Source organism: Dendrobium catenatum, unplaced genomic scaffold (genome assembly GCF_001605985.2).
Source record: "Dendrobium catenatum unplaced genomic scaffold, ASM160598v2 original_scaffold_67303, whole genome shotgun sequence".
NCBI lineage: Eukaryota > Viridiplantae > Streptophyta > Magnoliopsida > Asparagales > Orchidaceae > Dendrobium > Dendrobium catenatum.
The window spans coordinates 743924-771002 of record NW_021385752.1 but is presented as its reverse complement, the minus strand read 5'-3'; the positions used below and the strand labels follow the sequence as shown (position 1 = coordinate 771002).

Here is a 27079-nt window from a genome sequence, read left to right as displayed (position 1 = left end):
GGGACATAGTGCTCTGTTTGGAAAGAGACCTTAATTGTATTGATCCCTAAGGTGAGCAATCCTATGGCTCCTTCAAATTATAAACCCATTAGCTTGTGCAACACTATTTACAAGGTGGCTGCCAAGGTTCTTTTGAACATATTGTCTTCTATTATTCCTAAATTGATTTATGAAGAGCAAGTGACATTTTTGAAAGGGAGATCGATGTCGGATCATATTTTGGTTGCTCAGGAAATATTCCATAAATTCACGTTCTCTAAATCTTCCAAAGGTTTTGATTGTTTCTTTTAAATTAGATATGGAGCAAGCTTATGATTCTATGAGCTAGCTTACTTTGGTAAAAGCTTTGGAAGATTTTGGGTTTCCGTCTAAGTTTTCTAAGCTGATTTTAGAATGTGTTCAAGAGCCAAGATTCTCTTTGTTGGTAAATGACAATCTTTCAAGTTGGATTAATGTTAGAAGCAGCTTCCATCAAGGTTGTCCTTTGTCACCTTTTTTTTTATTATTTGCTCTCAGTTATTATCAAATGCTTTTAGCTAAAAAGGTGACTCAATTGGAGTTCGAGTGTGTTCAAATGGCCCAAGGATTTCTCATTCGCTTTATGCAGATGACATTATTATCTTCTCATAAGATAAAATAAAGTTAGTAAAGGAGATAAAAGGTATTTTGAAGGAATTTTGTGGTTGGACCGATCAAAATGTAAATGTTAATAAATCTTGCATTCTTTTTAGCAAATCTGTAAATAAGAGGAAAAAGAGAGTTATTTCTCATTTTATGGGATTCAAATCAGTTAGTGAGTTTTATTACCTTGGAGTTAAAATAGCATTGAGGAGGCTAGTAGGAGCGAATTTCAAATTCATTATTGATAAGGCCTTGAGGATGCTGAATGTTTGGGGAGGCATGTTCATTTCTTTAGCTGGGAAAATCACTCTTGTTAAATCGGTTATGCTTTCTTATACTACATTCCATTGTACTCATTCTTTGATCCCAAAAGGTCTTCTTGATGATATTGATAAGTTATATAGAAGTTTTATTTGGAACAAGAGGATGGAAGGTTTGGACTTAATTTTGTGAATTGGAACATTATGTGTAGGCCATTGAAATAGGGAGGTCATGCTCTTCATTCCTGTTCAACTAAAGTTGGGCCTTTGGGGGCTAAACGTGCTTGGAAGTATGTACAAAATAAAGATTCCTTACTACATAAGGTTATATTTCTGAAATATGGTTCTCTGTATGAAGATGGCTCATTGAAGACTGGTTCAATTGCTTGGAAACTTATAACTGATGGAGGAAAATTTCTTAAGCCAATAGTTAGATGGAGCATTTCTAATGGTGAATCTACTGATGTCTTCAAAGATACCTGGGTTTTGGATAAAAGTTTAAATAGATGGCCGACGTTTGTTATGTCTCAAGATTTCAGTGAATTGAAGGTGGACAAGTTTATTGAAGACGGTTGTTGGAATATTGTCGAACTCGGTAAGTTTTTTGGAATTGAGCTTGTAAAACTTATTTCTCAAATACAAATTTTGTCGGGTTTGGGTGATAATAAGATGGAACTAATTTTTCAAAAATCTGGAAAGTCTATTTCTGCATTGGTTCTGATAACTATCATGATCAAATTTTGGAATGGATTAAAAAGGAGAAACTTATTCCACGGGTGGAGGTATTTTGGTGGAGAGTTTTTAATAATGCTATTCCTATATATCAATTCTTAAAATATAGGAGATTACAAAGGGAAATTGGTTGTCCTAGAAGCTTTAATGAGATTGAAGATATTGAACATGTTGCAATCAAATGTAAGAAGCTGTTAGAGGTTTTTCAACATCTAAATAGATGGGGCTTTGGAATTCCATCTTTTGTTTCTTTTGAAGAATGCTGTAAGTGGTTGTCTTTACAGAATTCTTGAGAGTCGCCTTAGATGGTTTGGTCACATAAAAAGGCGGCCTTCCGACGACCCAGTTAGGAGAGTAGAGGTATTAGATTTGACTTGTGTTAAGAAAGGTAGGGGTAGACCTAAAAAAACTTGGTTAGAAAATATTAGGAATGACCTTTCTTTATTAGATTTAAACGAGAATTTGGCTTTTAATAGGACACAATGGAGAAAAAGGATTCATGTAGCCGACCCCACGTAGTGGGATAAAGGCTTGATGTTGTTGTTGTTGTTGTTGTTGGAAGGCAAGAAACAAATTGATTCATGAAGGAAATAACGAAAGCTCAATGGTCATAGCTGCTAATGCTGTGAGCTATGCTTCAATTTCTACTCATAATGCTGCTTTTAAACCGGGTAAATGGTGTGCTAATCAACTTTTTAGGTTGTTGGAAAATCATTAGCATCCTCTTCCACCCGATTGGATCAAATTAATGTTGATGCATCGTTACTTCCATCATATAAAGCTGGAGTTGGTGGTGTCTTTCGAGACTTCAAAGGTAGATTTCTTCTGGCATTTGGACATGCTTGTGTTCATTGGGACGTATCTAGACTGGAGCTTTTAGCTATTCAATCTCTCAAGGAAGTTATCAAAGATTGGATGTTCAATTATAAGGGGATTATCATTGAAGGTGACAGTGCTAACATTATTGAATTTCTTCAAGCTGCAATTATGAATGGTGGTCAAGGAATGGAAGATCTTACTTTTATCATAGATTTCAATCATGTGATTTTTAGATAGGGAATGTAATAAGTTAGGGGATTTATGTGCTAACTATGCTGTTTTTAGTTCTTTTATTTGGGAAGACATTAGTATGGAAAATGTTCCTCCTTATTTTATTTCTCTGTTAAAGGAGGAATCTAATGTTATTAGTTTGTTGTTTGTACTTTCTTTTTTTTAGTGATTAATGCAATTGGTTACATTTTCTTCAAAAAAAAAAAAAGAAAAAAAAAAAGAAAAAAGCTATCCACGCTCCTAAAAGTCTGAAATTGAAGATCTGGTACAGGACATGCTGAATTCCAGAATCATACGTGCTAGTCGCGTTCCTTCTCGCCAATCTTAGTTAAAGAGAATGATGACATATGATGCTTTTGTGTTGATTACTGAACTTTAAATTAGCTTACAGTGACAAACTGATTCCCATTCCAACAGTAGATGATGCTTTGATGAGCTTTTATTCAATGTTTGATTTGCAAGCTGGTTATCTTCAAATACTAATGGCTTAAGGAAACAATCCTAAGTCAGTTTTCAGAATGCATGAAGGCAGATATTTTGGTTGTCATTTGTGTTGTCAAAGGCATTAGCAATTTTCCAAGAAACTATGAATAATATTTTCAAGCTTTTTCCGCGCCATTATGTTTTGCCATTTTTCAATGACATTCTTATTTATAGTGTGTTATAAATTTGCAGATTATTTTGAAATGTCTATGCATGTTAAGTTCTTTAATAAAATGAGAAAATATGTTTTTGCAAGTTCTAAGATTAAGTATTTGGGACCCATTGTTACTCAATAAGATATTGGCTCTGATCCATGGTTTTAAAAATTAGACCGGATCGACTGGTTCAACTGCAAACCGGTCCGGTGGCTGGTCTAGTTCCTTGAAGAAATAGTTTGGAGATTGGACTGGAAAAAAATCGGGTAATTAACTGATTGAACCGGACAACTACCGAATTTGTCAGTTTTAAAAGAATTGCCCGGTTCTTAGTTTCGTAAATCTTAGCCGCCCATGTAAGATCGAACGTCATAAATTAGCTAGGCAAATGTAATAACTTAAACGACTGCCCGAAGATACAAAACATGAAAATAGTTCGTCGAAATTCTCTTCCAGAACGCGATCCGGCAGCTTCTTTCCAGGCTCTCCATCCCTTGCATTTTGAAAGGCTGCCGCTCATCGAAGGCTTGAATTTGGATTTCTTCCAAGAGTTGTAGAAGGTACGCGATTGTGAAACTTCCTTTCTCGGCTTCTCCGCCCATATTGTTTTCTCTGTTAATAGTTTGTTTTCGACTAATGCTTAGAACATGTATCGATGAATGCTTAGAACATGTATAGATTATGTAAAATATTGCACAAAATCACTATGCATATATGTAGTGAATGATTCAACTAAATCTATAGGTTTTCTAAGTTGATATTTGTGGCTATTTGAAAGAACTCATGGTGGTAGATATACTGGTAGATGAGTTATATGAAAGTTTTACCATTTATCCATACGTAGCATTAATTCTTAACTCAATGCATGATCTCCTAATAAACATTGTGAGAAATAACATAAATTTTGGAGAAGCATGTAGCCAATTTGGTGAATCTTTTATCATTTCTTTGAATATGAAATGCTAAATGAATGGGAAAATCCATAATAATATACCCCGATAATGAATGTGGAATTGTTATGATTTGCAAAAATCACCATTTTGTTTATTTCCATTAATAATTTGGCATGCTATGCTTTGTGGATTGGTATGCTATAATTTGGCATCTTTACCAAAATTTCTAAATGCACTAGTAGGATTGGTATTATGATAGGCTTGTCCAGGATGGACTGGCCTGGCTGGCCCAACACTTGGGTCTGCCCCTTGTTTACACCTGGTGTAAGCCTGCTGTTTTTCCCCCCTAGTGGGTTCCGCCCCCTCCTATGGGGCCCATGGCTTAAGGAGAGAGAGAGAGAGAGAGAGAGAGAGAGTGAGGGATTAGGAGGAAGAATTTGAATTAGGAGGGTTGTTTAGTCTTTTTGTGTATTTTATATAGGGGGTTGGAAATAGGGTTAGGGTTATCTTGATTATTGCTTAAGTTTTGTATCCTGGGTGTTCTTGGGCTCTAGCGGCATCTAGAGAATCGCAAAAGAAAGATCCTCCTCTCGAATAAAGGATCAATTGTCTATTATCATTTTCTTTCTCTTTCCATTAATTCATATAATATAATTTTTATTTTTTCTGAGTTTGATTGGAGATTTGTGGTGAAATCTTGTTGAAATTTATATTGTTATAATATTTGCTTAAGATCTACAAGGGTTTCCTATCAAATTGGTATCAGAGCCACTTTTCGAGCTATTTTTTTGGCATTTTCCTGCAACCATTTTCTCTTCCGAACATTAGTTTTTTGGGATGAAATCGAAATTTTTGAGTCTAACAAAGATCCGGGTATTGATGGCGGCCAAGAAGGTGGATGCTTTGGAACGTTTGGAGGGGAGATGAACCAAATTAAAACAATGGTGGAGAATATAATTTCTTTAATTTCTTTCATGGAAGAGCTATTCTCGGACCTATGTGACATGGTGAAGAAGATGTTAGATCTCCACAGCCAAATGGCGGCATCAGAGGTGAGAGGACCGGAGGGGAAAAATTCATAGGGATGAAAAAGATGTGGAGATCATTGAGGGAGAAGGGAGAAGACCCCATCTGGAACCGTTCCAGAGGGAGAAGAGAGGTGGAAGATATGGGGAGAGGCGTGGATATGTAGGGTATGAGCAAAGGGGTATTGATTGGGAAAGCAAAGACTGGGATTACAATGGGAGAGGTACTAATTTTGAAGGAAGGAGGGGTGAATTAGAAGAAAGGTTTGGCTGTGAACGTGGAAGGGAGGAAGGGGGTACCATCCACTTGGGGAAGGGGAAGTTGTTGATGAATTAAAAATGGAGGGGATCTAAAGGTCAAGCAGTTGAAGATGCGCATCTTTGAGGGGGAGAATGCACATGGGTGGATTACATGATAGAGAGATATTTTGCCGTCAATGGGTTGATGGAGGAGGAGAAATTGATGGTAGCTGGCCTATATTTGGAAGGGAAGGCATTGGCTTAGTACAAGTGGGGAGACATTAGGCGGCCTATATAGAGTTGGAGAGAGTTAAAAGAGTACTTTATGAACGTTTCCAAACCAATAGGGGATGAGACTTCTATGATTAGTTATTTGCCCTAGTACAGGAAGGTTCAGTGGCAGAATATTATGAGAGATTTGAGTACCTCGCGAGTCGACTGGATCGGACGTCTAAGACTATTCTTGAGGAGAATTTCAGGAAGGGGCTCAATTCAGAGATCTGACCAGTAGTGATAGTCATAAGGCCTCGAGACTTGGGAGCGACAATGGAGCTAGCTTAGCCGGTAGAGGATTAGAAGTACCAGGAGAGGGGAGCCAGATGCGTTAGTTCAGGTGGTTCATACAGGATGACCACCACTTTCTTAGCACCCAAGGGGTCCAAAACCGAGCAACATTCGTGAGATTCCGAGGGAGAAGCCTGTAGGAGGAAGTGGAGAAAATTTCAAAAAGCTGACTGAGATGGAGGTGTAGGAAAAGAGGGCAAAGGGATTATGCTTCCGATTTGATGAGAAGTATACTTCGGGGCATAGGTACAAAGACTAAATTTTTCGGGTTCTCACCATTTGAGATGACGAGGAAGTTGAGGAGGGAGGTGGGAGTGAGATCGGGGTAGAGTAAGAGGAAAAACTGCATCTTGATGTGGTGGATGTCTCCTTGAACTTAGTGGTAGGATTTACTCTTTTTGCCGCACCATGAAGGTGAAGGGGGAAATAGTAGATTGAGTGGTGGTAGTGTTGATCGACAATGGGGTTACTCACAATTTCATCTTCAACTATGTCGTAGACCAATTGGGGTTGACATTGTTGGATACAAGAGCTATGGAGCTATGTTTGGCACGGGGAAGGTGGGGATGGGTTAGGGCATCTATAATGGAGTAATGTTGACTATACAAGGGATTCATGTGAGAGAGGATTTTCTCCCATTTGAGTCAGACAACCTTGATGTCATTCTGAGGGTGAAGTGGTTTCAGACTTTAGAAAATACCAAGGTTAACTAGGGGCACTGATTATGGAGCCGATAGTGGAGGGGAGAAGAGTAGTGATTAGGGGAGATACAATGCTATCTCAAGCCATGGCATCCCTTAAAACCATGGTGAGGTGCATACAGGAGGTGGGGGGAGGATTCCTGGTGAAGTTACAGAGATTAGAGGGGATCAGATTAGAGGAGGATGTAGACATTCCACCTTTAGTACAGCCGTTGTTACAACAATTCAATGTGATCTTTCAGCCACCTCAAGGATTGCCACCACTATGGGAGTAAGAATATGCCATCACTCTGAGGGAGAGGGTCTCACCCATCAGTGTCAGGCCATACCATTACCCTCAATTTCAGAAGGATGAAATTTAGAAATTGATCAGAGAAATACTGGAGGCAGGGAATATCCGGCCTAGTGTTGTGGGCTCTAAAAATTCGGCCCCGGCCTCCCCACCGCGCTGACTTGATGCTTTTTATTTTGGCGAGGGAGTTTTAACGGAATTAGTTCCGGGGTAAATTTTGGAAGGCAGATGGGTTTGTAGATAAAACACTACCTAGAGATTTCACCCTCATTTTGCGAGGACTTTATGATCTGAGTTCTGGTTTCCTATAGGCGCAAGCCCCTACAGTTAATTACCCCTCCCGATCATTAGAGAGAACTTTCAATTAAGGCTAGTCGCAATCAGATACGTATAAATACGTATTATCTGGCATATAGTAGCAGCATGGATTTGGGTATTTGGGATTTGGGTTTGGATTTGGAAAGGTTTGATATTTAAAATGGGAAATTGCACCATCTTGCACTTAAAGTGGATGGTGGGGGAATGAATGATCGACTCGATCAAGATCCCATGGTCCGTCATCCCGGGCCATCATGATCCCTGGTCTACTTAGTTAGAGAAGGTAGTCGGCCCAACCTGACAGAAGGATTCTTGTCGATAGTCATGGGTTGCTTCATCCAAGAGGATCTTGTAGACTTGGGTTAGATGTTTGTCTAAGAGAACAAATTTGAATCCACCTTAGCTGACCGAGGGCTTTGTGCCCTATCGATCATATCCTATTGATTCATATCTAAAGGATTTGATGTCACTAAGGAGTGTATTGACTCTGACCATAATCAATATTTCGTGGTGCCATTTGGCGGAAAACCCACTCGGTTCAGAGGGCCCGGGTCATAACTGTTTATCCTACAATGCCATTTGGAGGAAAAACCGCCGGTTAGAGGACACGTACCACGTCCTTATTGGCAGTAGATTGTTTGAGAATGGATCCTAGTGATATTTTCGACTAGGCATTTGGCTCTTTGTGAGCTGAAGTAAAATTTAATTTATCCACCTCGGCAAACTGTTGCGGAGGGTGGATGAATTTTGCTTAAAATGATTGATGATTGAATTTCAATTTTAAATATTTGATATTGAGATTTTTCTTGGAGTTTAAATTTTGGGGACATTTGGGATAATATTTTGAGATCATTTTAATTATTTGTGGATCCCTCTGGTTGAGATAAACATTCAAAACGGCCATCATCGGGGTGTTTGGAGGTCATTTCTCTTTTGTTGATCGAACCCTGACAACTCGACCAAGCTGTTGACCGAGAATCGGGTTTCTCGTAGGCTTTGTGCATTTGTTAGTGAATTCATATTGTTATAGGCCTTGAAGGCCTAATATGAATATATAAGTTAAATATTCCGATCGATTTCGTGACCGCATATTTATCCGATGGTTTGAACTTTGTCTACTCCTATTTACATGCTTAGGAGGATCGGGTTTCGTAGGCTTCATGCCTTTTGTTTAGTGAGTTCTTATTGTTATAGGCCTTGACGGCCTGATATGAATGCATTAAAACAAATATACCAGTCGTCGCAACCGTATACTTGTTTGTTGATTCGAACCCTGTCGACTTCTATTGACCCGTGTAGAAGGATCGGGTTCAAACTTGAATTCATTTATCGACCCGCGCAGCATCCCTAGACGTCACGTGTGTACCAATAACACGCTCGCTACAAATTATAGTGCACGTGCAGGAGTACTTTGAAAATATTGTAGTTGTGTAGATAATTATCGTTTGGATGCACACAACTTTTCATTTAAGAGTTTATACACGCCTTTTGTCCACTAGTACGAGTGTTGCGGATCCGGTGGCGGTATGGTCTTGATGTTATGAGGCATCTCCTCTTCTTGATGTTGACTCCCCCTTTCTCATTCACCGTAGAGGTCTTTTTAGGCTTTAAAATTAATGATTCCTACTTTGAAAAGAACTTCTTTCAAGCTCTTTAATGTCGTAGGCTTGTTACATCCGGTGTTTGTGGACACCAAAATGATTTTCTTCTTAAGTATAGGACTAAGAAGAAACTTTAGAACACCAGGAAGTTTAGTTCTAATTTTTTCAAACTTTCCTTCCGTTCTGCCAAGGCTGTCCTTCTCCGTACATCGAGTTGCCCTCATACTTGGAGTACTTGAAAATCTTGATCACCATTGTCGCAGGTGATATCCGTACTTGTGTCCACAGTGGTTTGTTGTACTTATAATACACTGTTGTTATCCATAAGTATTCGTTTGCAGGGAATCATTGTATCCACTACGATCTCCTGAAAATATTCGTAGGAGAACCTTTGTCCTTGCATCACATCCACCTTTCACCAATCTCAGGTGGTTTGCTGATTGTACTTGTTTATAGGGGACGGGTCTTCTATTATCATTTGCAGTGTTGCCCTTTCAATCTACAGGCAAACTTGTAAGGATTGTTTATAGAAGTCCACTGTATCTATCAGCATCATTTATTGTGTATCATATATTCAGGTACTGATGACTGATCCTCATTTGTGGTAACTCATTTGATAATCTTTTGTTATCCGTATGTCTGGAGGTATTTATTCATCAATTACCAACATCACCCTCTCAATCTACGGGGTAGCTGTTGTTTGTGTGGTTGGTCTTTGATTGCTACATGTTGGTAGTATTCATGCACATTGCAATTGTCTGCTGTTGCTTATAAGTACAGTGCATTGACTTTATAGAGACTATTGTAGGAGTTTATTGCATTCAAGTTCTACTTGATACTGCCCCACTCGAATTCAATGTTCACAAGCTTCTACTTTGAGTTCAAATCTATTGTGCTTCATTTGAGTTCAGGTTCTATTTCAATGAAGTTCTCATTTGAGTTTAAGTCTTATGAAATCTTATTCGATTCATGTTAGAGTTCACTTGCATATGATTTCAATTTAGTTCATTTAGCTTTGTTCAATAGTCTCCAATTCGAGCTCAAGTTCAAGTCCCTTGTTGTTCATACAAGTCCTCTGCACATTTAGTTCAAGTTCCGTGCTCTTCTGTTCAAGTACAAGTCCTTTGTATTGTTGCTCAAGCGAGGTCTTTATATTGTTCAGGCTTTGTGTACTTTAGTGAAAATTTTGACAGCACCCCGGCATATCCCTTGTTTGGGGGAAAGTAGGGGAGCTGGGCCTTCCCACCACGCTACTCGAGCATGTATGATAGGTGCCCTTAGACACCGCGGCCGTGAATCTTTTCATCCCACCACGCTACAACAGCGTGTATGGGGCCTTCAGCAGTAGCCGTACGAGAACACCAGTGACTTCCCCACCACGTTACAGGAGCGTGTATAGGGCTTACCCACCTCGCTGTATGCTTCGCATCGGGCTCCCTCCTACCGTGCTACAAGAGCGTGTATAGGTGGTTCTTCGGTTCACTGCAAACATCGAGAATGAGATTTGGGAGATTATACCTTTGCGTAGCAGTCGTTGGCGTCGATGTCGAAGTCGAGGACTGTCCCCACCACGCTACAAGAGCGTGTATAGGGCTTACCCACCTCGTTGCACTCATCGCACCAGATTTCCTCCCATCGTGCTACAAGAGCGCATATAGGGGGACCACCGGCACGTCGAGCGTGTCGAGGGTGGGATTTAAGTTAGAAATGTATACCTTGGGGTCCGGCGGACTGGCGGTGGAGGGCACGAAAATCGAGGCAAGGCAAGAGGAAATATTTTTCCTTTCTTTTTTTAATCAATTATAATTAATATTAATTAATTATAATTAATCAACAAATTATTTTAATTAATTATTTATAACTAATTATAATTAATTAATATAATTAATTAAATTTTATTAAAATTAATTAAAAATTATTAGTTATAATTAATCTATAAATAATTAAAACTAATTAATCTTAATAAATTATAATAGGTTTACGGGATTTGGCTGGAGAAGAGCCCGAAAGGTAGAAAGTTATCTTCCCACCGGCGAGCTCCCTTTGTTTCTTCCGATCAAAATGTCGGTCTTCCGATCCGACGAGAAGGGGAAAGTTGTTGAGGGGCTGAGCCGAACACCAAAGAAGGGATAGAGGATCGCGAGAGAGCTTCGTCGTTGGTTCCAATCAAAGGTAACTTCCGATCAAACAGGAAGGAACGGCGTCGGGAGAGCGAAGTCATCTAGCCACGAGGGATCCAAGGTCGAACAACACAAAGGAGCCGGAGTTGCGTCGTGAAAGGGAGAAAATTTCTTCACAGAGAGTGAGAGGGAGAGCGGGAACGAGAGAGATCGGGAGAGGAAGAACTCGAGGCCTCTCATTTCGTTCTGCTTTAATGACGTGAGGTAGGGCCGAGTCTATAGCACAGATCATGCGAGGGTCGTGTATAGTCTCGCCGTTGACGTGCAAAGCCATGATGCGGGATTTTCGGGATTTTGCGATTGTGTGAGTCGACGCCGGACAGGTAAGTTAATTTAGTCTTTTTTTATTATAGGTCAACAAGTGTGAGCCAGTTTCCTAGTCCAGTCTTACTAGTTATGAAACAAAGGACATGAATTGGAGGTTTTGCGTGGACTACAGGGCTTTGAATAAGAAAATTGCATTAGAGAAGTTTTCTATCCCATTGATAGATGAGCTATTAGATGAACTAATTGGGGTAGTTATCTTCTTCACCAATATAGATCTAAAGTCCGAGTACCATCTGATCGGCATGAAAAACAGGACGTGCCGAAGACTGCTTTTAGAATACATGAGGAATATTATAAGTTCCTGGTGATGCCTTTTGACCTCACTAATACCCCAACTATCTTCCAATCCTTAATGAACAGGGTGTTTAGACCCTATCTCTGGAGATTTGTGTTTTTTTTCTTTGATGATATCCTGGTGTACAACAAGTCATATGAGGAACATTGAGGCCACTTAAGGATGGTCCTATAGGTGTTATAGGAGCAACAATTGAAGAAAATTTAAAGAAATATTGTTTTGCATAGGCTAGTGTGGAGTAATTGGAATAAGTAGTATCTTAGGAGGGTGTGGATACGGATCTGACTAAGATTGAGGCAATGCTGAGATGGCCACTACCAAAGAATTTGAGAGAGCTGATGGGATTTTTAGGGCATACATGACACTACAGGAGGCTCGTGAAGGGCTATAGCACCATCACCTTACCATTGATAGAAAAATTGAAGAAGGATAATTTCTTGTGGGGGGAGGTGGAAATAACAGCTTTTGAGAGGTTGAAGAAGGCCATGACCACCATACCGGTCTTTGCCCTACTATATTTCAGTCAGGTTTTTGTAGTGGAGACAGACGCATTAGTGTGTGGATTGGGAGCAGTACTCATGCAACGCCACAGAGCCATTGTTTACTTCAGCTAGGTGCTAACAACTAGAGTTAAGCTGAAGTTAGTCTATGAGCTAGCTATCTAGAAGTAGCGACCTTACTAGTTGGGTCAACATTTCATTATCAGGACGGACTAGCGGAGCCTAAAGTACATGTTGGAGCAGAGGATGATGACAGAGGAGGCTGTCAAAGTTATTGGGATATGACATTGAAATTCAATATCGACCCTGATAGAGAACAAGACAGTTGATGCCTTATCCATATATATGGGGGAGCTCAAGGAGATGGTAGTATTGATACTGTTGATGTTAGATTGGGGAGCCATTAAGGATGAAAGTGCATGTGAAGAGGAGCTGGAGAGGATTAGGGCAGATTTACTAATAGCCATCGTGGTTATTCTCTAGTAGGAGAGAGGTTGTTGTACCAGGGGAGATTAATGATGCTGAGGACATCAATCCATATTCCACACCTATTGCAGGAGTTCCATGAGAGTGCGGTTGAGGGTCACCGAGGGTGCAGAAGACCTACAGGAGAATGGCAGCAGAGTTGTATTGGAAAGGAATGCACAAAGATGTGGAGGAGTTCGTAGCTAGTTGTGAGGTATGTTAGAGGAATAAATATATGACTATGGCTCCATGGGGATTACTTCAACCCTTGACTCTATCTGATTGGGTGTGGGAGGAGGTCTCCATGAATTTTTTAGATGGGTTATCCTGATTTGAAGGGTTTACAATGATTCTAATGGTACTGGACAAACTAAATAAGTATGCTCACTTCATTTCCTCCGACATCCCTACACGGTCGTGACAGTGGCAACAACTTTCATAAGAGAGGTGATCCGACTGCATGTGGTGTTGGAGTCTATAGTGTCCGACAGGGACAAGGTGTTCCTCAGCCATTTCTGGATGAAATTATTCAAGTTACAGGGGACAATCTTGAAGAGTAGTACAACTTACCACCCTTAGATGGGTGGGCAAATGAAAGTGGTCAACAGGAGCCTGGAGACATACTTATGATGTTTTGTGCCGGAGACACCTCGGCTTTGGGCGAAGTGGCTAGCATGGGAGGAGTACTGATACAACACTTCGTATCATTCCACTTCCCATATGACCCCATTCAAGGTGCGGTACGGACAAAACCAACCTCACTTGGTGCATTTTTGACGGAATAACACTCCAATTTCTTTAGTAGAAGAATATTTGGAGGAGAGAGACAGGGTGTTGGAAAAATTGAAAAGGCATCTAGTGAGAGAACTCAATAGATTATGAAGAAACTGACGGATGAGCATAAGGACATCCAATTTGAAGTTGGGGATAATGTGTTCTTGAAGCTTCGACCTTATAGATAGAGGATGGTAGCTAATAGAAGGAATGAGAAGCTGGCTCAAAATGACCCCACTATCTGCTAGGATGCAAATTCCTTATTTGAACATATCAATGACGTATTTAAGGATTGATGTAACAGGTGATTCACACACCTGATGACTAGCAAATGTTTCTTGTTAATCTTCTTGGATTTGATTTTGCAACCAAATTTAATCTCGGTATTAATAATCAGATGGCTAATGCATTATCCATAATGGATGTCATTTCCCAATCTGAATAAGAACTGCAAATTCTTGAAAGGCAAACTAATGCAGTGGGTTTGGCGGATTCCTTCTAGGCAGTTTTATAATTACTCCTTTACTTGAAGAACTTAGTGTGGAAACAACACGATTTGAAGATCTGCTGCTTTTGACAGCAAATCATTCCACCAATCCAAACAATTATTCTTATGTTCTTCTAGATGTATTAATATTGAGTTGGTGTCATGTTGTTTGTCTCCAAAATGTGATCTAAAGCTTTCAGCAATAAGAAAATTACATTTTAAACCCATCGTTGGCATGGAAGATTTAACCAGTTATCTGACCATATTCTTTCTCAATTTATTGGCACCAAATAATAGATGACATCGAAAGGGTTGTGCAAACTTGTCCAGCATGTCAACATGCAAAATCTAATACAAAATGACCACTCGGCTTATTACTTCTTCTAAAGATCCCAACTGCAATTTGGGAAAGCATATAACTTATTTTTATCGGTCTTCCTTCTCCAAAGGAAAAAACTTGCATTATGGTTGTTGATTATTAGTCTAAGTATGCTCACTTTTGTGCCTTATCAATGGGTTTTCCTATAATAAAAGTTGCATGTCGAAAACACAGCTAAACTTAATGGGTTTCATAAGTCTATTGTGAGTTATCAAGACCTCATTCTTGTGAAATTTTTTTCGGAAAGAGATATTTGTACTTAGTGTCAAAATACCTAATTTTTGCAGTTCTAACCAATCAGGGCCTCAAGTAATATTTGCATTGTTTAGTGATCGAAACACCTTCGGAATGGGTTTTTTATTTACATTGGGCATAATCATCTTACAGTATATCATTTCCATCACATTATACGTTGTATGAATATGGCAAATTGTTGAACAGTAATCTGCAACTAATATAAAACAGAGAAAAGCAAGATAGAAGAACAGGGCAGAAATTATGTAGCAAGCTTTTCATTAATTCATCCCTTAACCACTGTAAAATGTAATACTGTATATATATACAACTATAATCTTATATCCCTGTAGCTCAGTTAGTTATAGATGAATGGTGAAGATGAAATGCTCAGAGATCGAACGACACAGAGAGCAGACGGCTGCTGTAGCATAGAGATGATGCAGCAGGTCACATGGATCATTGAGCCGACTTATCTATAGCTGAGAATGCGTATCATTTCCTCTTATCTGACCCCCTCATGGTGACAATGGGTGGTTGAATTGTCATCTTGGTGTGGAACCGGTTGAACTGAAGGTAGCTGAGTGATTTAGTAAATAGATCTGTACCTAGATCTTCACTAGCAATGTGATGAATAGAGTTGTGATGCTGTTTGATGCAGTATTTAATAAAGTGACAATCAATTTCTATATGCTTAATGCGAGTATGAAACACTGGGTTATTGGCTAATGCTAGAGCAAATACATTGTCACAAAGGAGTTTTGTTGGAGCTGACTTGATGTGAAAATCCTGTAGTAGTGAACGAAGACAGATAGATAATATCTCATGCGGTGGTAGCCAATGCCCAGTATTCAACCTCCGTGGAGGATCAGGCAACAACAGTTTGCTTCTTCACACATCAGGAGACGAGAGTGGCACCAAGAAAGGCTCAATATTCGGTGATTGACCGACGATCCAAAAAATTTGCAGCCCAATTAGAATCAGAATAAGCTTGAAGAACAAGTGAAGATTGGGAAATTAGTAATCCGAATTGTAGAGTACCTTTGATGTAACGAATTACTCGTTTGAGGAGCTAAAAGTGATGATGTTCTAGTTTGCGCATGTATTGACACAAATAGTTGACAACAAATATAATGTTTGGACAAGTGATAGTGAGATACTGCAAGCTGCCTATTATAGTGCGATAAAATGCAAGCTGTGGGTTAAGATTTGATTCAGTTGTTAAAAGCGGATGCTTAGAAGGCAACAAAGTTTGAATTGTTTTGTAGTTTGTCATGCCAGCGTGTTGAACAATATCCAACGCATATTTGGATTGACTAATGTGAATCCCGTAGGTTTGATAGGTGACCTGCATCCAAGAAAGTAGCTTACGAGGCCAAGATTACGCATATCGAATCGTAAGTGAAGAGCTGAAAGCAGAGCCTTATTAGCTAAATCATGTGAGCCTGTTAATAAAATGTCTCTACATAAACAAGTATGTAGAGCTGAATAGAACCTTGGTGATGATATCATAGTAGAGAAGGATCAATAGGGTTTGCAACAAAGCCATAGTCAATTAAGTAGGAGGAGAATGTAGAAAACCACTGCTTTGGAGCCTGTTTAAGTCCATATATTGCCTTCCGAAGCAAACAAACATGATTTGGTTATTATAAATCCACAAATCCAGGTGGCTGTTTCATATAAACCTTCTTGTCCAGTTGGTCATGTAAGAAGGCATTTGAAACATCTAGTTGAAGGATGTTCCAATAATATGTAACTATAATTGTAAGAAAAATGCGGATGGTAGGGAATTTTGCTACAAGACCGAAGGTGTCATGAAAATCAAGTCTAGGCTCTTGTTTGAAACCATGAGCTACGAACTGAGCTTTATATTTGGCAATGGTACCATCAGAGTTTAATTTAGTTTTAAATAGCCATTTACTACCTAAGAGATTATGATGCGGAGAAGCTAGAATAAGGATCCATGTTCCTTAATTTTGTAAGGCTTCAAATTCAACACTCAGAGCCTAACACCATACTGGGTTTTGACAGCTTGAGAATAAGCAGTTGGATTAATTTGAATAACGGAATGCTCGAAATCAAAGACGGTGGTGAGCTTTAGATGTCTTGTTTTAGATTGAGTGACCATTGGATTACGGGAAACAAGTAGAACTTGTGAGGTTGGAGCTAAAGTGGATTGAGAAGAAAGATGGGGTGATGGTTGAGGTGAGGATTGTAGGTCAGCTGAAGATGGGAAATGTGGGTCTCCGAAAGGACTTTGCTTATGAGGTTTGAATGTAAATGATACGACTGCACTATCTCGTAGGACAAAACGATCGTAGACCTTTATACTCATCATAAGCAGGCCAATATAAGAGCAGATGGAGTCATACATACGATTAGCCATGAAAGATAGCTGCTTTCGCCTACACACTTCGATTGATAATAATATATATAACTCAAAATTTTACAAGATTTTTCCCATTCGATACATCAGTCTCGAATGGGGTTTGTTTGATGTGGGGATCGGTTTCCTACGGGCGCAAGCCCCCGTAATTAATTACATCTTAGATCTCGATCTAAAAAAACTCTCGATTAAGGATGTTATATTATCTTCTCAAATGGGTTTAGCGCAAAGGAATTTCTAGGCTTTCCTAATCAAAGGAAAGAGAGGCCCAATTTAGTTTAATCAACACACGTGGTTCATATCAACACTCGGGCTGTCTGAAGAAGAGTAAACTGAAGAAAAAGAAGAGACAATTGCATTCAAGCATGCGTGAGAGAAAGAGGGAGGTGACGTCATTTGTGTGACGCGAATGAGTAGGATTTATAGCCTCTGAAAGAATAGAAAGCTTACCCACCGATAAGGCGTGCAGTGGTGCACTCATACCACTCGCCTTAGACCCTAAATTTATAGAAGATGTAGTATCGTACACACGATACTAACATCAACGACCTAACTAATGTAGCCTGGAGTTATACCTTGCCTGAAAAGGAAGCCAGCTAAAACCTCATAATCACATAAAATCCATGATATCAGGTCTATATGAAAGATGGGCGGGTGGTTAAACTTTTGAAATTTGGGGTTGACATTTAGAGAAGTTCCTAAGTGACCCCACATTTATGAATGATGTTATGCTTCTAAGACTAATGCAATTAAGTTTTAATTTTAGTTAGTTGTTAATGTAATATATGCTAATTAAATTATCCAAATCAGATATGCTTGAAGTTTTAAAAAGGCTTATAAAAATAGTTTTTTTAAGACTAAGCTTCTCCAGGTCCAGCACTTCATCCTCATAGGCTAGATTATCCGGACTCTACCTGCAGGCGGGGAAGTGTATAAGCAAGGAAGAGAGAGTGCATTAAGATGCATGCGACCCCGGACGATTCCTGCTATTCCCTATATCATTATGTTTCTATGTGAGTTAATTCTTAAAATTTTATTAGTAATTACGAGTAGAAGAATTTTAACCCTAAAAGCCTAGCGCGTCAGGTACATGCACATGGAAGAAAGAAACCTATACAAAATATGTCAGTTCTACTGCACAAACAAAGTAAACAAGCATCTCAACAAATCACAGAAAAGTATCAAAAGTTCATGGCAAGTGCCATATAATATATATCACAGAGTACAGAAAAGTAGTGGTGGCCGGGCTTCACCGACAACAACCCGGTTTCTAATCCTAAGGAATGACACAAATCTTAAAACAAGGCATTTTTATCTCGGTCTTCGTCTTCACTTCCTTGATTCGTCTATGGATCGTTTCTTCCTTCCTTCAGGTTCTCGTAGGGTGTCCTCCAAAATGACGTCCAAATGAAAAAAGAAATTCCCAATAAGAGGTTTCCTTTTCCCTTGGACCCCTTTACATTTAAAAATGCCTTATTTTAGATTTTCACAACAATTGACACCAAATACATTACATAAAAAAAATTAAAATCTAGACTCTCCTGTAGGGTTATCCTAAGCAGTAATAATCAAAACATCTAAGCAGTTGTATATATGAAAATGAAAATGCTTAAAATAATCACACTTGACCATGCTCTTATTATTTGAGGGCTAAGTAGCTGAAGCACCTAAAGAAGTTTTACAATTTTATGAAATTTTAGCCCCCTTTAGCGCTGTGTGAGCACGAGTGCTCGACCACCTGCAAGAAAACATCATTAATATAAAAAGCATTCATAACCTATGAGTATTCTATTGCTCACAACACAGTACAGAAAAAGAACAAGTAACCATCACAGAAAAAGTATCACAGAAAGCTAAAGCAAGTAATAAAACAAACAGCACACGGGTCACATGCAAAGCGCCACATCACAGAGACAGAAATAAAAGAAAAAAAAACACTGGCCTAACCTAGAACTAGAAGTCATGTTCTAGCAAACAAGTCTAAATGTGTAGTAGGCCGTTTTAGTTTTAGATATGTCATATGTAGGATAATTTAGTTAAAGTTGCTTGTATTTGATTTGTTAAAGGACAAAAGTGAGATTTTAATTGAAGTTTAAATATTAGTATTATAAGATTTATTTAAAAAATTTTATTTTAATATTTAATTGATTACCACCTTTGTTTATCACCGAGGCCGTGAGTTTATTTCACCCTCCTTGGGGCTAACTTAATAGTCTCGTAGGCTTGAGTTACCCAACAACCAATTTTGTTGAATTATTTAGTTGGTTATAAATTATAAAAAAAAGAAAAGTTAATTAAGCAGTTTATTAATCAAGTTTGTTGATTGATTTTAAAGATTAGTCTAAGGTTTGATTTTTAGAAGTATTTTATCCTAATGAATTTTAGTTTTAAATTTGATTGATTATTGTAGTTTTTTATTTTTTATTTTTGAAAATTTCAGTTATTTTTCATCTCCTGATTTTTGTTGTAAGATTTCCTTTGTGGTAGAAAACACATTAATCTTTATGGGATCAGTGTGCTTATTACAATCAGTATGCTGATATGCTTACGATTTAGATTTAGAACCTATTTTCTAATGATAACTTGCTTGTATATCCTTACGTAATTTGTGATGCGTGTTAACTAGAGAATTAAACTGAAAATTCATTTCAAAAAGATTATAATCATATCTATGTCTAACTAAAATCAATCTATGTGGCAAGGCTTATTGTTTTATTATTATAATAGATGATTGCATATTTACATATTGAAGCGCAACGCATTTAAAATAGACACCCGATGTAAAATACTGCAAGTAACATCGGTCATGGCTCAATGAAATCATGGTAACTATTTTTTTTTTCGTCTGTTGCAGGGAATCATTAGGAGAGAGTCTGGAAGGTGTAAAGGGGGTATTTGACTAGGGTGACTTCTTATTACTTTCTTCATTGCCATGTCTGCCAAGTGTTCTGTATGAAAAAATCTTTATAAGCAGTTGGGTTACTGAAAATGCTCTACTTGGTTTGATAATGTCTACCAGAAGCACGTATTTATAAGCCTGCTGATCTCCACGATACATAGATGTGGGAGTGAAATCAATTATAAATGATATTTTTGTTAGGTGAAATCTTAATTTACATGCAAATTGAATAAAATTGATATTGTTCTATTTTGTAATTTATTTTTTTGGTAACCCAATTTCAAAATAATTATGAGCTAAACAATTTTGTTCATTTTGCAAAAAACTTTTACTCTGCACCATAATTTATTTATTTGTTTTACCCACACAACTTTCAAATTGGAGTAATTGCTTGCATTTTAAAAAATTTTAATTTTATTATTTTTTCTAATATATGCATTTTCTTGTTATTAAATTATTCTGGCTTGCAACATATGGTGAAAACAACCATAAATTTGCCAAACTGTACCCGAACTTAAAAATATTAAATTAGAAAAAAAAGAAAAACAGTATTATTAATGTTATCTTATTTAATATTGATACAAGTATTTATTATTATTATTATTGTTGCATCTTGGAGTATTCGCGGTGGGAGAGAAATATAAAGTTTAATATCTTAGCTTTGTATAAAGATTCAAAACGCAATCAGATAAGAGAGAGATTATGCATCATTAATAAGAGATCAAAATTTTTACGTGAAAAATTCCTGGAAAGGATGAAAAACCACGGGGGCTAGCCCAGTTCGAATGAATCGACTAGTATTTGCAGTTGATTACAAATGAGGTCCTTCATTGGGAGGAAGGCCTTGGCTTGATATAACAAATATACATCATATGGAATACAATGCATGGTGGGAATGCACAAAATCACTATTGACGTGTTCGTTTGGTCGGAAGGACCGTGGTCGATGGGCGACGTATGTCGGAAGGATCGTATTCGGCGGGTGATGGAGGTCATAAAGATCATCGATGGACAGAAGTCCAACGTTAGATAGAAGTCCGACGAAAGTCTGGCAACAGACAGAAGTCTGGTGTCAGGTAGCAGTTCGATGTTGGATATAAATATGGCGACGAGCGGAGGTCCGACGTTGGGTAGAAATCTGGTGACGAGCGGAGGTCCGACATTGGGTAGGAGTCTGAAGTTAGTCGGCGGCCGGATAGAACTTTGGTGTCAGATGGTATTCGTGTAGAACTTCGACGATGGTCGAGGAGGAGCATCTTCATTCTCTTCCTTTCTTCCTTCTCTGTTTCCTTCTCTTCTCTTCTATTCTTGCTCTTTGCTTCTTGCTTCTTGTTTCTTGCTTCTTGTTTGGGCTCCCTTCTTCCCCCCCCCCCCCCCCCCCCTTTGGGGTCCCTCTCTATGAGAAATGAGGGATCTATTTATAATTTTTTGAGAGTGGGATGACCAGTAAATAGCAGGAAGATCAAGGGTAAATTATGAGTGGTTTGAATGGACTACCGATATTGAATCCTTTGATCATAGAAAGTTTATTGGGCATTTGAATGTCTTAATGATATCTGAATTTGGCAATCTTGGGCTCCTTGGATTCGTCTCGTCGAGCCGCTCGATTCGACTATAAGCATGTCTTGTTTGGAATATGTTTGATAATCAAAATTATGGTTTGAACCTTCCAAATGTGCTTCTGGCCTTCGATTTGGACCAATTTGAGCTCGGATTGGGTCGAATTTGGTGTTGTTGAGTTCGTATTTCTGAGACGTTCAGATTGACTATAAGTTTGCTGAACTCGGAGTTACGATAGTCTCTAATTTAATTTTTTAAGTTTCCAATCTTTATTTTGCTTCGAGATTTGTGCCCGATCGACATAATTTTAAGATGATATATCAGTTGTCCCCCTATTTTCGGACGTCGAAGCTGTAGAAGTTCGAAACTATATGTCATAGCTCTTCAAATTGGTATTCGATGCTATGCATACATTGACTGGTGCATATGCCAAACCTATATTTGTTGATTGGCTTGGCGCAATTTTGGTTTGATGCTTAAGCTTTCACTCCATTCTGATAAGTGGTTTGTTCATGGTGGTCTTGCTTCTAAAATAATTTGTTGACTTCACAATTGCATTTCAAATGGAGTACCTTTGGCAGATTTTGGCCATGACCATCCAGACCCGAACCTTACATAAGGAAATTTGAATAATATCATCTCTTTAAGTTTCATTATTAGTATGACATCATTTTCCTCATTTATTATGCATCAGGTTTAATTAATTTATAATTAATTTTAGATTGAATGCAATTAATTATATATTAAATAGAATTAATTATAATTAATTAAGGCTAATTATAATTAATTTTTTAAATGTTAATTAATTTAAGTTAATTATAAATTAGTTATCTCTAATTAAAATTAATTAATATTAATCTTAATTTATTATAATTAATTGAGGTTAATTATAATTAATTATTATTAATCTTAATTAATTATGCTTGTCTCGATATGCGTGCAAAAACCATCGAATCCCACGAAGGTATGAATTCTGTAAAACTTAAATTCTCGCCCTCGAAGTTTGTGGCGCACCAAAAAATTGCATATACATGCCTTTATTGCACGTGGTGGGATGGGATCCCGGTGCGACGCCTACGACGAGGCAAGTAATCACCTAAAGCCTCATTTCGACATTTGTGGCTCACCGAAAAATCACCTATAGATGCCTTTATTGAACGTGTTGGGATGGGAACCCGGTGCAACACTTGCGGTGAGTCGGGGTCATTTATAAGTACCCTCGAGCAAAGGAAAAGCCAATTATATTTTAAGTCATGTACATTCGAAGACCCCATACACAATTTATTGCACATGGTGGGAATGAAAACCACGGCCACAGTGTCTATGGCCACCTATCATGCACGCTTTTATTGCGCGTGGTGGGAATGCCCAGACACCTATAGTTTTCCCCTAAACGGGGAAGACGCTGGGAGGTTGCCGAAATTTCGGATGAACACAAGACTTGATTTGGACTTGCATTTGGTCATAAAATGATTTATAAAAATACTTGAACCTAAGTTAAATAAAATTTAATATGAACATGGACTTGCAGCAAAAAAAAAAACGAATTGGACTTTGACTCGAATATGATTTGGTCTTAAAAGATCACATGAGACTTTGATTTGGAATTGAGCTTGACTAACAGAGAACTTGAAATTGAACTTGCAAAATTGTGAACATCAAAGGATTTACAAATTTGGACTTTAGCTTGATATGAACTGACTATAAGAACATGCAAGGACTTGTGAACTTGGACTTGATTTGAATCAAGCATAGTGGGCATCAACATAGCTTTAACAACAAAGAACTTGGATCAACTTTGAACAGCAGGGAACCAGACATTGAATTGGAGAATGCACAGTGTAAATTAAAATGCAAATCAATTGGACTTCTAAGTAATAAATGCATAACTACACTAAAACTACAAATGATAAATGATCTTGATTATCCAAATGAACATTTAAGGAGAAAAAGATTTGTAAAATATCATTTACTCAATAACATCAATGAAATATATTAGAGTTATTATTCCATTTGGATGGAAATGCTAACTAAAGAATACCATTCATTCAAATCTCATGAAAATGTGCAAGGATCCATGCATACATTCATTCCAAATTTTGCCATGACTTTTTTTGAACAATGACAATTAACTTGTAAGGGTCATTTCAATTAAGATGAAGATGTTAATGAATGGGGATATCAAGTTCATTACATATCATATATAAGGGCAAATAATTTACAAGTATAACTTGTTTGCAAGAAATAGGAAGATTGTGAAGGATATGTTTGATCACAAAGCCATGGCATGAGCTCTTTGGGACATGATAATGGACTAGTGGCATTGGATTTAACGCATCTTCAGGCAATGATCAATATGAGCACTCATAGTTTAAGCATAAGTGAAGATAAACAAAAATTGCAAACCATATGAAGACATCAATAATTGATTATGATGTATGTATCTATCATCCAAACAAGCACATTACTCTCCTACAAGTGAATGTGGAGAATAGGCTGTCGATGCAAGTTCTTATGAACTACTACAAAAGCTCATCATAGGTACAACACAATGTTCACAAATGAATACAAAAATACCCCAACAGATGCACCATAGTTTGTATATATATAGGTACATAAAGGTACATAAGGGGCAAGTGCAATCATAACCCGCATGAATCCTAATGTGTGTTATAAGTACATAAATGATGTTGCAAATCTGTTGTTTCATGAATTACACTTTTGATGATTAGCAAACAGTATGATTTCCTTTCTTATAACTGACATTTCAGGGCCAAGAAATCAGATGACAAATCAAGCTAGTTCAATATTGCGTAGATTAGGGTTGAGTCAGTCTGTATTTTGCTTTTTCTCTTCTTGAGTCAATTTGTAATGTTCAAAGAGACTGATGCTAAGTAACCCTACACACACACACACACTTGAGAAAGTTAGAATTTCTGTTTTTAATCAAATCGACCAAGATGATATTTACATCGTCCTGGACGATCGGGCTCAAAACAGAAGTTCTAATCAGGGGTTCTTAATTAAGACAGCCGTCATTAGCCAATCATCCTGGACAATATGCTCAAAAAAGAAAGATATTGCCTCCATAAACAATTAAGGTATTCTGTATTTTTGGCAATCGGCCAGGACGATCTTGGATCGGCCTGGACGATATTCACAATTATGCCTTAATTAATCAGACAAATCAAGGAAGTAATTAAGGATAATTGATACGATCACATCGTCCTGGACGATTGCAGGATTGGCCAGGACGATCTATTCAAAAACCTTAGTTTCTTCTAGACAATCAAAATCGGCCAGCACAAATTCAGGGCGATGCTCTGGACGATTTTCCTTTGATTTGAACTGATCGGCCTGGATGACCAATCCAGTTTTCAATCGTCCAGTTTGCATTCAGGGCGATGCCCTGGCCGATCTCATGGGATTTGTACTGATCGGCCAGGACTATTTCCATATCGTTCTAGACGATATAGTCGGCAATTTGCAATTAATGAGCTCCTTTGAAAGCTCTTCTATTTAAGAGCTCTTGTTCAACATTTTTGAAAATCCTTGGCTGTTGTCTTGACCTTAGAAAACCTAAACGAGAGGGAGAGAGAGAGAGAATCTTGTGAAGGGGAGCTTATGAGGGGATTCACAAGGGTTGCTCCAAGCATTGTTCCACTTCTTCTTCCCTAGAGTCTCTTGTCCTTGGAAGGGTTGGGAGAGGTAAGTTCCAGCAAGCTATCGAGGTTCTCTGCCTGCTTCACGAGGAATCAAAAAGAGAAAGGTTCTCTACCTTGCCGGGTGTGGCAAAAAGAGGTGTTTGTAAATGCTTCTCCGCCTAGCTATAGGGGCTAAAAGAGAGTCACGATTGTAGTGCAATACTCGGAGGGCACCTCCGGAGAGTGGACGTAGGTCGAGTTGACCAAACCACTATAAACCATTGTGTTCTTATTTTTTACTGCTTCTACATTTATTTTCTTTCTTGCTTATTTTTTTGTGGTGATTTGGTTTGTATTCGTGCTTTGCCTAAAGAATTTTTTAAAATACCAATTCACCCCCCCTCTTGGTTAGCCTTGGGCCAGTTCTATAGGGCTTAACATCCCTAACGAACTTTCAAGTGGTATCAGAGCGGGATTAAAAAATTTAAGTTTGAAAACTTTTTGAATTTGATCCATGGCTAACTTTGGGAATAGAAATATTACTGAAGGTTATTCAATTACACGACCTTCCTTGTTTGATAACCTACCTTTTGATTTTTGGAAAACCTGCATGTCAACATTTTTACAATCTACTGATTATCGTATGTAGATGCTTATTAAAGAAGGGTATTCTCCACCTTCTCGTGAAATTAACGGAATTAAAACAGAAGTTGCTTTTAATGAATGGACTTTCAATGAAAGAGATTTAGCTCAATTGAATGCAAAATATTTGAACTATTTTTTCTGTGCTTTAAAGTCTGAGAATTACATGCGTGTCTCCACTAGCAAAACTTATAAAAAATTTTGGGATAAATTGTGTATCACTTATGAAGGAACCAATGAAGAAACAATCTCGTTTGAATATTCTCTTGCATGACTACGAACTTTTTCGTATGAAACCTTCTGAATCTATTTCTGACATGTATACAAGGTTTACTTAAATTTTTACTTCATTGCATACCTTAGGAAGAGAACTTTCGAATTTTGAAAAAGTAAACAAAATTTTGAGATGCTTGCCTTCATCGTTTGATGCTAAAATCACTGCTATAATTGAATCTAAGGATTTGAACACGTATTCGATTGACAACTAACTTGGCTCGCTCATTGCTTACGAGCAAGGGGTGAATCATAGAAATCTTGATGCAGGTTAGAAAAAGAAAGAGAAAACGATGGAACTTAAGGCACACAAATCTGACTCCGATTCTTCTGGGTCTGAGAGCGATGAAGTTGCCTTCATCTCAAGGCAATTCAGAAACTTTCTAAGGAAGAAGCAAAAGCATCATTGGAGAAAAGGTAAGGATAACAAATATTCTAAAGGATCTTCTGATGTTGTTTGTTATGAATGCAGGAAGCTTGGACATATGAAAGCCGATTGTCCTACACTTCAAGATCACTCAAGCAAAGAAAAGGAAAAGGGTGAGGAGAAATCCAAGTTCAGGAAGGACAAGAAAAAAGTTCAAAAAGTATTCTGGGCAGAATCTGCATCAGATTCTTCTGAGACTGAACCTGAGGAAGAGACAACAAACCTGTGCTTAATGGGGGAAGACCATCTTGAGCAAAGCAATAATGAAGAGGAATGTAAACCAACTTATGATCAATTTTTTGAAATTTGTGAGAAAATTCATGCATCATACAAAAAACTCAAGAAGACTCATGCTAGTTTAAAGTTAGAGCTTTTGAATTTACAAAAAGAATATGAAATTATTCTCAAAGATCATTCTACGATTAATTCAAATCACATGGCTCTACTAGTTGAATTTGATGATTTAAATAAAAAACATTTGAAATTAATTGATGAACATGATGCATTAAAAGTTTCACACACCCCACTTAAATATGATTTTAATAAATCTAAAGAGATAGAAAAAGATTTGAGGGTTCATAATGATATCTTAAAAAATAATAACTCGAGGCTTAAAAATGATTTGGACTCACTTAAGGGAAATTGGAAGACTCTCACTTTGAATCCAAAGCC

General features: G+C 37.9%; 1 protein-coding gene across 1 annotated transcript in view; it reads left to right on the top strand.

Moving 5' to 3' along the window:
• Nucleotides 1-20118, top strand: part of LOC110101784 — a 32179-nt gene extending 12061 nt beyond the window's left edge. The window contains exon 5 of the mRNA XM_020829846.2: nt 19817-20118. Coding sequence (XP_020685505.1) covers nt 19817-19865 — 49 coding nt within the window. The 3' untranslated portion in view covers nt 19866-20118. The remainder of the gene's footprint in view (nt 1-19816) is intronic.
• Nucleotides 20119-27079: the final 6961 nt, after the last annotated feature.